Genomic DNA, 11273 nt, shown 5'->3' with positions numbered 1-11273 from the left:
CTCTATGTGGCTATCCTGAGTTTCTTGCTCAGTAGCATTTTTGCTACTCCTTTGATGTGCTCCAGTACTCTCCTTTAGTTATTTTCATCCAAGTAGCATTGCATATTCATTGTTTTGTCTGTCTTTGTGGGAGAGATAAGCAGTAGAGTCTTCTGGTTGGCCATCTTGCTCTGCCCCTTGAACTCTATTGCATTATTATTCCTAATAATATAGTCTCCTGTCAGATGTTCATGAGTCTCAAGTACTCCCCCACCCCAAGTTTTCACATGCTGCAGCCCCCACCACTGCCATCCATGGCTTCTAATCTGATATCCAAACTGTGCTGCCATTCCTGTCTGAGCTCAGCTGAGGTAATACAGAAACCAGTTTATTGCACAGCCGACAGACAGACCAGAATGTTGCAAAAAAGTTCCACTCTTTTCCTTCCACTCCACAAGAGGGAACTGGGAATTGGGCCACTTCCTCCCAATCATGCCATGCCAGAGAGAGGGTGGGGGCAAAGGTTGAGCAAAAATACCACAAAATTTCTATCATTTTGAGTGTGGGTTTTTCTTGTTTGGTAATTTGCTTGTTTGTTGCAGATCTTTAACTGTTTTCCAGAGCTTCCACAGAGCTGTCTTAGTTAGTTATTAGTTATTTACTTGATATTCCCTTGGGGAAATGAGGGCCTGGAGCTTCCTATTCTACCATCTTGCTGACGTCACTCAAGAAATATGCTCTTAAACCTATGTGGAATATTTACAAAAATAGGTTGTACACCACCTCAAAAGTCTGGTCTCAACAATTGTTAAACAAATCAGTATTACAGTATACAAAAACTTTTCTTACTATAATGCATTTAAGGTCAGACTTGATAATGTAAAGAAAATCTTACAAATTTCAAATCATGCAACAAAATAACCCTTGGGTTAAAAAAAAGGAATTAAACTTAGTGAAACTACCTTTTAAGAATTACAGTGGCATAAAGGCATTTTGGGTTAAAAAAAAAAAGAGTTAAATATCTTACAATTTATTAACAGCAGCAGCAAAAAACTCTTAAGTATAAAAACCGGTGGGATACAGCTTAAATGAGATTTGGAGGTAAATTTACGGACGTAAAATAAATGCCAGTATTAGAAAATGAATGAGCCAAGCAACGCTACTTTATCTGAAGCACATCAAACAATGACCACTACATGATAGACCCACAAATATTTGTTGAATGAATTGTTCAATAAATATAACTTAAGAAATTAGATAAAGGAGAACACAGAGTTGGCCCAAAGAAAGTAGAAGGAAGAAAGAAATAACAAAGAATAAAATGGATATTATTGAAGCAGCAAACAAGCAGAGGAAGGCAAAGTTATAAGCCAAGGGCCTAGATGAAGCAGCTCAACATAAGCATGGAATTTCTTTGAAGGCTATTATTTTATATTAATTCATTCACCATACTGGCCAGCTGCAAAAAAAATTCAAATTTTGTATTCAGTTCCAAACTGTATCTGTGTTTATTTTATTATGACCATTCTCCCATGATCATTCAAACACTCATCTCCAAGAAGACACTTCATGTTCATCCTGTGGTTGCTTATACTCCTTGGCACACTGAATCCAGTGTGAGAGGCATAGATGTTGGCGACTTCATTATGGCACTGAGTAGTGGGAACTATTTAGCTCATTCTTATTAGAAAACTAGTGGAAATAAAGACAACCCAAATGAGAACAAGCAAAGTCTGGTTATTCAGAGCTTGCTATAGCAAGGGAGGCAGCCACTGTCACTGGTGTTTTGGCAGAGACTCAAAGGCAGGCAGAGGAGTGGGAAAGCTTTAGTGGAAACAGGCAAGGCTTCAGATGTGCCCTGATTGGAGGCTGTTGGCACAGGGAAGTTGTAGAAGTGGGGGATCCTATGTGATTGGTTAGGGTGCATATTTGGCTTTCTCTGGTTGGTCCTAAGTTGCAAGCAGGGTCACAAATTTGGAAAGGTGTCAGTTATTAATCAAGGGACTGATTCCCTTTGAAAGGTGTCAGTTATTAATCAAGGGACTGATTCCCTTTATAATGTGGATTGCCACAATCACATACTAGGAATTACAGTTCACACTGAATGAGAAATAGATGTTCAAAAAGTGATGTAGGAGAATATTGTCTGGGAAAAGTTTTATCCTAGGCTTGGAGTTCGGTCTCCTAGATTGCAACAAGGAAGGGAATGAAGTGATTTATCCTTATAATGTGGATTGCCACAATCACATACTAGGAATTACAGTTCACACTGAATGAGAAATAGAAGTTCAAAAAGTGATGTAGGAGAAAATTGTCTGGGAAAAGTTTTATCCTAGGCATGCAGTTCGGTCTCCTAGATTGCAACAAGGAAGGGAATGAAGTGCGAGGGAAATTACAGGAGTCCCAAGAACTCATTAACCCGCCTCACTGTTAATGAAGGGGGAGCATTAATGTGATAGTTCTCTCTGGGCCCCAGTGAGAGCTCCTGGGGTTGGATTTGCGCCACCACCAGCACCAATGAAAAGGGGGATTTAAACAGTTTCCTGGGATCTGCTCCTTACATGTGTTTGCTTTTAAGTAACTTTGGGAGCAACCAAAATCAAGTATTTTTTTTTTTCTTAGTTATATCCAGAGGCTTCCTGCATAGCAGTAATAAGGGACATGGAGACTTCTGCTAATTGTTGGAGTCTCCTGAGATAATTTTCCCCTTTGCCTGATTTTTTTCCCTGGACTCTCTGGACTGCTTCCTTCTTTTCTCTTTTATCCAGTCCTGGAAAAATTGTTAATGTAAGATTTTGACCTTGAAGCTAGAGCCCCAGAATAGTAAATACTGATTGTCCCAAATGAACAAAAATATTTGAAGGTAAAAATTGATTTGTTGACTTTTAAAAACAAGTAGTGGACAAAAAGCCCAGTGGTGAGGTCAGCCCTAGAATTTTGATGTGGTCAGTGCTTGTAGCTAGTTCTGTACCACAGAGCAGGCGACTCATCTGTGGTTTCCCCATAGGTGACAAAGATTCATCACTCTGACTCACCTCAAGTGACATTGACAGGAGAGAAAGTAATGGCAGGGTATTTTGTAATATAAATGTGCGTATCCACCCTGAGCAATATTAGGCATCATAGTCTACTTCGTGAGTTCTTGTGTGAAATGGCTCTAATTACAAGAACTAGGTATGATCATGGCAAAGCGCCCAAATGAGTGAAGGAGAAATGAAGGGCCAGAAGATCTTGGGAGTGTCTTCCAGTAAGTTAAGTGACAAAAACAAAATCATTCAAGCATCACAAAAGATCGCTTGTGCTTTACTATTTTAGAAAATGAGGCAAAGGGTTTAAAGGACTATTTACTTTTCCTCTGTTTTCTGGTGGGAAATGGAAATGCTGTTAGTAGCATTTGCAAAATCTCCTATTTCATTACCAAAGTAAAACATCTCGCCAAATAAAATAAAATTGCCATGGCCAGTTTTCCGAGGATTGTTTTCCATCCAATTTCTGCTTGAATGCTCCATGGAATCTGAAGGCTCTAGGTGAGGTAAGACCTCCACCCTCCAACTTGTGAGAACTGCTATCAAACTCCTCGAATCTGAAGGTGCTCGGGCTCAAAGAGTACTTCAGGAGAGAGCTTAGAATAGAGGGCAGATGAGTCCTCACCAGGGACAAAGATCAAATTCTTGTTTCCAGTGTTCCCTTCTGAAGTCCTTTATAGGTTCCCCATTGCCTACTAAAGGCAAAATGCCTCTGGTAAGTTCACAGCTTCATTCCTGGTGGCCCAATCTACATTTCCAGAAGATACATCTGCCATAATTACCAAGCCCAGTACGATTCAAGGGCAGGAGTTAGCCAAAGTAACATTTCCTAATATTCATCCTACATGCCCAGCAAACACATGCCCCCCTTGTAAAAAACTAAGACCACCAAAGTGAGAACAAGCAAAAGCTATTTATTCAGAGCTTGCAAGCCACTGTCACCGGTGTTTTGGTGGAGAGTCAAAGGCAGGCAGAGGGTGGGAACAGGCAAGGTTTCAGATGTGCCAATTGGAGGCTGTTGACACGGGGAAGCTATAGACAAGTTACCTAGAAGCAGGCATCCTATGTCATTGGTTAGGGTGTGTATTTGGCTCTCTCTGTTGGCCCTAAGTTGCAAGCAGGGACAAAAATTAGGAAAGGTGTCAGTTATTAATCAAGTCCTGGTCATATTGGGCCAGTTGTTACAGAAGCTACTGTTCAGCTTCCTGGATTGCCACTTGAGATAGCAGTCTGACTCCCTACAAGTCTGACTTATAGCAGGCTGGCTTCCTGGCTGATTATTGTAGATAAGGGGTTGGTTTCCTGGGCAGGTTGTGGGTCAAAGTTTCATTTTTATATGTGGTCTGGCCATTGTCTGTTTGTATATCTAGCCTTTCAGTAATGACAGGTCATAAGGGGGAACATGGTCTAAATGGTTTTGTGGAAGGTGTCCTTGAGAGAGACGGTAGCAAGAGAATAGAGTTTATAGTTCCCCTGATTATATCTTCTGGGTCACTACTGGTCATATAAGTGGACTATTTCAAAGAAATGGAATACACTCCATTTCTAAATGCTATTGCAGATATTTTAACACATTTCATTACATTTGCAAGTGGAAACATACGTTATTCTAAAGTCCCTTGTAGAGTGATTAGTAAAATTTGCTAGGATTTGGGCTGAACTTAAAATTGTAAGGAAATAACTAGCTTTTCTGACCTGCAATTTTAATACACTGAATAAAATTTTTACAAATCAAAAGCTAATCTCTAAAGGTTTTTGGGGGCACAGTCTGTCCTCAGTGGCCCCAACTCACATTTACTGGGACCTCTGGGGAAAGGGCTTGGCCTGGGGTTTCCCTGCAGGGCTTTTTTGTACAGCTTGGGATTTTTTTTTTACAACATAATTGCATTTCTTTTATAATCACATGCTTATGACTTTTTTTTTTTAAATAGATACTTGAAAATTCTTAGTAACGTCATGTTGTCAGTGAGATAATGTAAAAGAAAACATCTGGCCTGGCGCCTGGTGGGTGTCAGATAAACATCAATTATTCAAGATCCCATCATTCCCCCCAGATGAGAAGGGAACACTTTGCTTTAGAAATGAACTTCTAATTGCCCCTTTGCTGAGCTTATAATGCTGGGAGGGAGGAAGAACATTCTTAGTACTGGTCCCCAAAGCATTTAGTAATCAGACAAGACTTCTTCCTGTGGTCCTAGTTATGGAATATGTTTGACTTACAGTTTTATTGTAAATCTACTGAGATTTAAGCTGGTCAAGAAAGTTAAAGGGTGGGATGAGTTAAAATCCAGATTGTATGTTGCTCAGGATAAAGAAGACATTAATTTTTGTGATGAGATTATCCTTTATGTTCTCCATAATTTCCCCTTTCTGCACCCAGGCCGCTGTGGGTCCGTACAGAGCCTTTCTGTATATCATTGTCCCCTGCAATCCTGGTTTAGCAAGTGGAGGGCATTTTCATGCAATTAGAGAAGAGCACCCCTTCCTCCTGGCCACTGCCCATACAAGAGCACCTGGCATGGTGAGCAGAGGTGGCGGGTCTTCAGCTCCACCCGGCTCTCTATGCTTGGCACCTTGTGCAGGGCTCAATCCCAACATCTGTATGCAGCAGCCTGGCTGAAACCCCATCTTCAGTGTTTCCCAGAAAACCCATGTTCCAAACTAAGTATAGGCTGTGAAAAATAGAATTCTAGATATAATCTACACAAAAGTGTACATTTGTTATCTAAATGATACATAATTTTTCACTACTAAATAGCAGATACATATTTATTCTCTTCCATAAAAACATTAAGACAAATACAGAACAGAACACAGTATCGTTTGTAAAAATGAATTTATTAAAATGTTCATAATTATAAAATATTAAAATGCACAGAAATTAACAAACATTAATTACAAACTTTACATCTTATGCCATAGTGTATGAAAAGCATCATGAATATTTCAGTTTTACTTTAGTTAAGCTGCTCATACATTCTAACTTCTCAAACATCTTATGATATGAACACAAGGAAATGGTACAAGAAGTGTTTTGACAACAGAGCATATTCTGACCCCTACTGTGAATTAATGTTTTATGAAATTCAAGATGCATGTTCAATCAAAAGGGGAGACTTTGGGAAAAAACAGTTTGCAAGATGGCCTTGTTTAGTTTTAAAACAGAAATGATAGCTTTCCCTTTCTAATAACCTATCTAAAATATCTGAGAGGATGTTTAAAGAAAAATGCCCTGAGTATTTGGGCTAATGCTTCAATCCATTAAAACTCATGGAATATGTTTGACTTACAGTTTTATTGTAAATCTACTGAGATTTAATCTGGTCAAGAAAGTTAAAGGGTGGGATGAGTTAAAATCCAGATTGTATGTTGCTCAGGATAAAGAAGACATTAATTTTTGTGATGAGATTATCCTTTATGTTCTCCATAATTTCCCCTTTCTGCACCCAGGCCGCTGTGGGTCCGTACAGAGCCTATCATTGTCCCCTGCAATCCTGGTTTAGCAAGTGGAGGGCATTTTCATGCAATTAGAGAAGAGCACCCCTTCCTCCTGGCCACTGCCCACACAAGAGCACCTGGCATGGTGAGCAGAGGTGGCGGGTCTTCAGCTCCACCTGGCTCTCTATGCTTGGCACCTTGTGCAGGGCTCAATCCCAACATCTGTATGCAGCAGCCTGGCTGAAACCCCATCTTCAGTGTTTCCCAGAAAACCCATGTTCCAAACTAAGTATAGGCTGTGAAAAATAGAATTCTAGATATAATCTACACAAAAGTGTACATTTGTTATCTAAATGATACATAATTTTTCACTACTAAATAGCAGATACATATTTATTCTCTTCCATAAAAACATTAAGACAAATACAGAACAGAACACAGTATCGTTTGTAAAAATGAATTTATTAAAATGTTCATAATTATAAAATATTAAAATGCACAGAAATTAACAAACATTAATTACAAACTTTACATCTTATGCCATAGTGTATGAAAAGCATCATGAATATTTCAGTTTTACTTTAGTTAAGCTGCTCATACATTCTAACTTCTCAAACATCTTATGATATGAACACAAGGAAATGGTACAAGAAGTGTTTTGACAACAGAGCATATTCTGACCCCTACTGTGAATTAATGTTTTATGAAATTCAAGATGCATGTTCAATCAAAAGGGGAGACTTTGGGAAAAAACAGTTTGCAAGATGGCCTTGTTTAGTTTTAAAACAGAAATGATAGCTTTCCCTTTCTAATAACCTATCTAAAATATCTGAGAGGATGTTTAAAGAAAAATGCCCTGAGTATTTGGGCTAATGCTTCAATCCATTAAAATTCACAGACATTACAAAAGGATATAAAACTGAAATTTCTCTAGTGGTTAACACAGGATAGGTCGGTCGTGGGCCAGGTTTCCCCTTCCTAGGTCCACCGCCCATCGATTGTCCCGGGGAGCTGCCTGCACTCCCACTTGCAGACGCAGCCGCCGTGGTCTGCACACACAGCCCAGGTGTTCCTTCATCACCAAGTCAGCACTGGACTCACATTAATGCTGTTAATGTCATGGGTGACCCTGGGTCTCCACTAAAACTTAGCTATTTTGGACATCTTGACAGTGTCGTACATCGCATTTGTTGCCTTAAAAATGTAGAGGCTTTCCCCCTCCTGTCCACAGCAGCACATTTTAAGCTATGAAGATGATTCTCTCAGCTGGGGCTACGAAAACATAAATGCACATTTCTTTTAAAGTTTTACCATATATCTAAGGAGATAAAGTAAAAACATTTCCTTCTCTCTGCTGACATAAACAGTGAGTAACTGCTGAATCAAACACTAGGAGATAGTCACACTTCAGAGAAGAGAAGAGGTAATATGAGAGGAAGTGACACTCACTTCCAGGAGCAGTGTCACAGGGGTGTGGGGAGAGGAACAGTGGCACTCCCATCTAGGCTATGCAGAATGAGACACAGTGGTAGAAATTCATTTCTCTGTCCCGGTGCAGTTAGACCTTATGTCGCCTGTCTTGAGCACTCTCTGACCACATCACTAACATTATCAAGAAAGATAGCGAAATGTTGTCCCTGATTCATTGGGACAATTCAAAAGCCTAGAATACTGCTTTGATGAATCCTATATAAATACTGTTAAAAAAAAAAAAATTCATGGCAGGCATTTAAAAATTGTGATCTGGAGTTAAGCTGTTTTATTATAACAAGTCTAAAATCTGACTACTGAAACATGTTTGCTACTGGGATTCCGACAGGTTGTCTCCTCTGGCACCTGAGCATTTAACAGCATCCCAGTGGGTGAAGGCCTGTCCGACACGAATGTGATACAAATCACCTCCCGCTCCTACAACCCAGCACTGACTGTTACCAGTCAAGGGTGAGAGGGGCAGGGCCAGTGTCTTCTCCAGAGCTGCCAGGGGCCTGGCACTTAAAAGGCAGTCAAGCACAGTAGGCGGCTTGTAAAGCTAGTAGCAAAACTGAGGGCAAGAACGGCATGGCGGTGCAGGAGTTCAGCAGGAAGTAACCTCCAGATGTGACCAAACCATTTCCCTTTTTTACTACGAACTGCCTGAATGGCCCAAGAGAAGGCTGGCAGCTCAAATCAAATCGACTCTTTTCTCGATTAGGAATACTCTGGGTATATGCTTGTCTCTGTGTAAACACCCAATTACAAACAAGGTACTTGGAGCAGAATAAGAGGGCGGAGGTGTACAGAAGCCACATTCGCCGTGGCAGATGCCTTGGTATGTTGATCACTTTGGCACACAGAAATAAAGCCAAGTCATGCAGGCTCCCTGGTGAAAGCCAGTCCCCACGCAAGGCCCATGATTAGTGTGGCTCACAATTAGGGCACTTGCTGCTTCTCTGACCATGCACAGCACCGTCATGCCACAAAGGCTAGGTAGTGAGCCAGTCACGAAGGCGCTTGGTGATATGTAATATAGTACCTCTTGTATCTAGTGAATAAATCAACTGGGCATATCTTTTATGGACTATTACATTGATAAAAATGTAATTTTAATCATGTGATATCATTTTTTCCCAAGAAACTACAAATCTTTAGAAGAGGTAAATTAATTATCCAGATCAATATGAGTTACGATTCTACTTGAATCTGTAACTTTCCCTTCTTTTGTCATCTTATTCTCTTGAGATTTGCAAAGCAGTCAACATTGATTAGGCACAGGACATTCTGGGAGTGCTCCTGGAAGATAAAGGTGTCACTGTGGATTACAACAAATATGCTTCAAAACCTTGTTATCTTCATTTTAATCCACTAAGAGATATTTCTTTGAGATGGAAAGACAGGCCAAAAATGAAGACTGCAGCTATTTCCTTTGATTAACTGAGGTTTCCTTTCTGGAAGGATAAGATAATACACCTAAATATTGTGAATTTTTGAGTCTATTTGCTACTTAATACAGTATTCAAACTGAATTCCAAGTTAGCTATTTTTAGTCATGCAAAAGCTATTAAAGTGGTAGCATGTCTAGTCTTTAATGATGGTACTGTGAGGAAAAGATAACTCTGGAACAGATCTGGCAAAGTGAAGAAATGAAACACTACCTTAAAATAAAGAAGATCATATGCCTGAGAATAGAAAGAAATGAAAATAATCAAACGGGAAAAAAAAGCATCCATCCTGCTTTAGAAGAAGTGGTTTTTAAAGCACACTAAGAGACTTCTTCTGTGTTACTAAAATTCCAATTTATCAAAAAGTAACATTTTAGGTTTTTCAGGTGATCAGTTTTATGCCTTTCTTGATCTAAGTTTTACATTTTCCAGTTCCTGCATCACTAGCTGAAACTGAAAAATAATATATACGAAAATGGCAATAGTTAAGACTCATTTGCTGAAGTGATTTAACTTAAACATTCCCATTAGTGATTCATAATATATTTTGACAGAGCTAAATTCTTTAAAGTGCTTCTCAGAACATAAAACTCTTATTCTAATTTTGGTCGTGTATTGTTATCTACGACTTCAGTCATCCTCTCAGCTATAACTCCCATATTTTTTGTCATATCGTTGAGGTGACTCTCCCGAAGAAGCTTTTGGGTTAGGTACTTTTCTCTCTTGATCTTGCTCTTCGTGCGTTTCGACACGTCTGGAATTGCATATGAAATGAAAAATTTCACAGAGTAGATGATATGCTGTGGGAGAGAAGAAAAAATGTCAATCACAAAGAAAGGGAGGGAAACACAGAGTTCCTTTCACTTGTTTTTACATGTGATTATGACAGTATATCTGGGCAGGCTGGTGTATATTCTACACACATCCAGTTTCTAATGCCACAGTGTATAATGAACAGTGGCGTGGCTCTGCCTAGCAGCCGCACTGTTACTGTATAAATTTAAAGAACACTATTTGATATATAGAAAAATATATACCATATATGTAAGAGTACTTTTAAAAGTTTGTGGAAAAATAGAATTAAAAGGTAATATAAATCTTTCCATGAACTTTTCAGAGTACCCTTGTATATTCACACCCACACATGCTAGCTATAAAGGAGAAAGATAAAATGAATACTAAAAAACCCACCATTAAACTTAAAAACTAGGACGATGCTGTCTATTTTGTGTGTTCCTTTTCTAATTCCCCTGCCCCTTCCCAAAAGGTAAACACTATCCTTTCTGCACAAGTATGTGTATTATTCTTTTATTTTTAAAATAGTTTAACAAAATATGTATATCTCCCCAAATGTATTTAGTCTTGCTTGATTTGAGCTTTATAAAAACAGTACGATAATATATGTTATGTTTTCAAAACTGCTTTTTTCATTCAAAACCAGTTTCTAAGGTTCATCAATGTTATTGTACATAACGGGTCTATTCACTTTCACTACTGTATAATATTCAGCTGTGTGAATAGACTATAGTTTATTCGTTCCCCTATCAACAGGCATTGGGCTTATTTCCAGTTTTTGTGTGAGGAACAATGCTGTTGTTAATATTCTTGTGCTTGGATCCGGGAGCATTATCTGAAGAGTTTCTCAAGAGCATGACCCTACGAGTAGAACTGCTGAGACCCTAGGTTACATGAATGTTCAGTTTTACAAGATGATACGAAAGTATTTTCCAAAGCAGTTATCCCACCAGCAGTGTAGCAGTGTGCGACAGTTTCAGCTGCTCTGCATCCTTGCCAGCTCTTGGTATCAGACTTTTTTTTTTTAACCAATATAGTTATTATAAAATGGGCTGTCGGGCCGGCCCGGTGGCGCACTGTGCTAGTGCGCCGCTTGGGAAGTGCGGAGGCGCTCCCG

General features: G+C 39.3%; 1 protein-coding gene across 2 annotated transcripts in view; it reads right to left on the bottom strand.

The window, feature by feature from the left end:
- Positions 1-5824: 5824 nt before the first annotated feature.
- Positions 5825-11273, bottom strand: part of ANO6 (anoctamin 6) — a 68614-nt gene continuing 63165 nt past the window's right edge. Inside the window, exons 16-17 of one of the 2 annotated variants that reach the window (XM_008572604.1) lie at positions 7273-10161; positions 5825-6210 (exon numbers count right to left, since the gene is read on the bottom strand). In XM_008572604.1, coding sequence (XP_008570826.1) covers positions 9955-10161 — 207 coding nt within the window. In that variant the 3' untranslated portion in view covers positions 5825-6210; positions 7273-9954. Of the gene's footprint in view, positions 6246-7272; positions 10162-11273 lie in introns of both variants that reach the window. The other variant, XM_008572603.1, reaches the window with a different exon arrangement.

Source organism: Galeopterus variegatus, unplaced genomic scaffold (assembly GCF_000696425.1).
Source record: "Galeopterus variegatus unplaced genomic scaffold, G_variegatus-3.0.2 Scaffold810, whole genome shotgun sequence".
NCBI lineage: Eukaryota > Metazoa > Chordata > Mammalia > Dermoptera > Cynocephalidae > Galeopterus > Galeopterus variegatus.
Note: the sequence above shows the minus strand (reverse complement) of the source record. Positions and strands in the feature narration are given on the sequence as shown.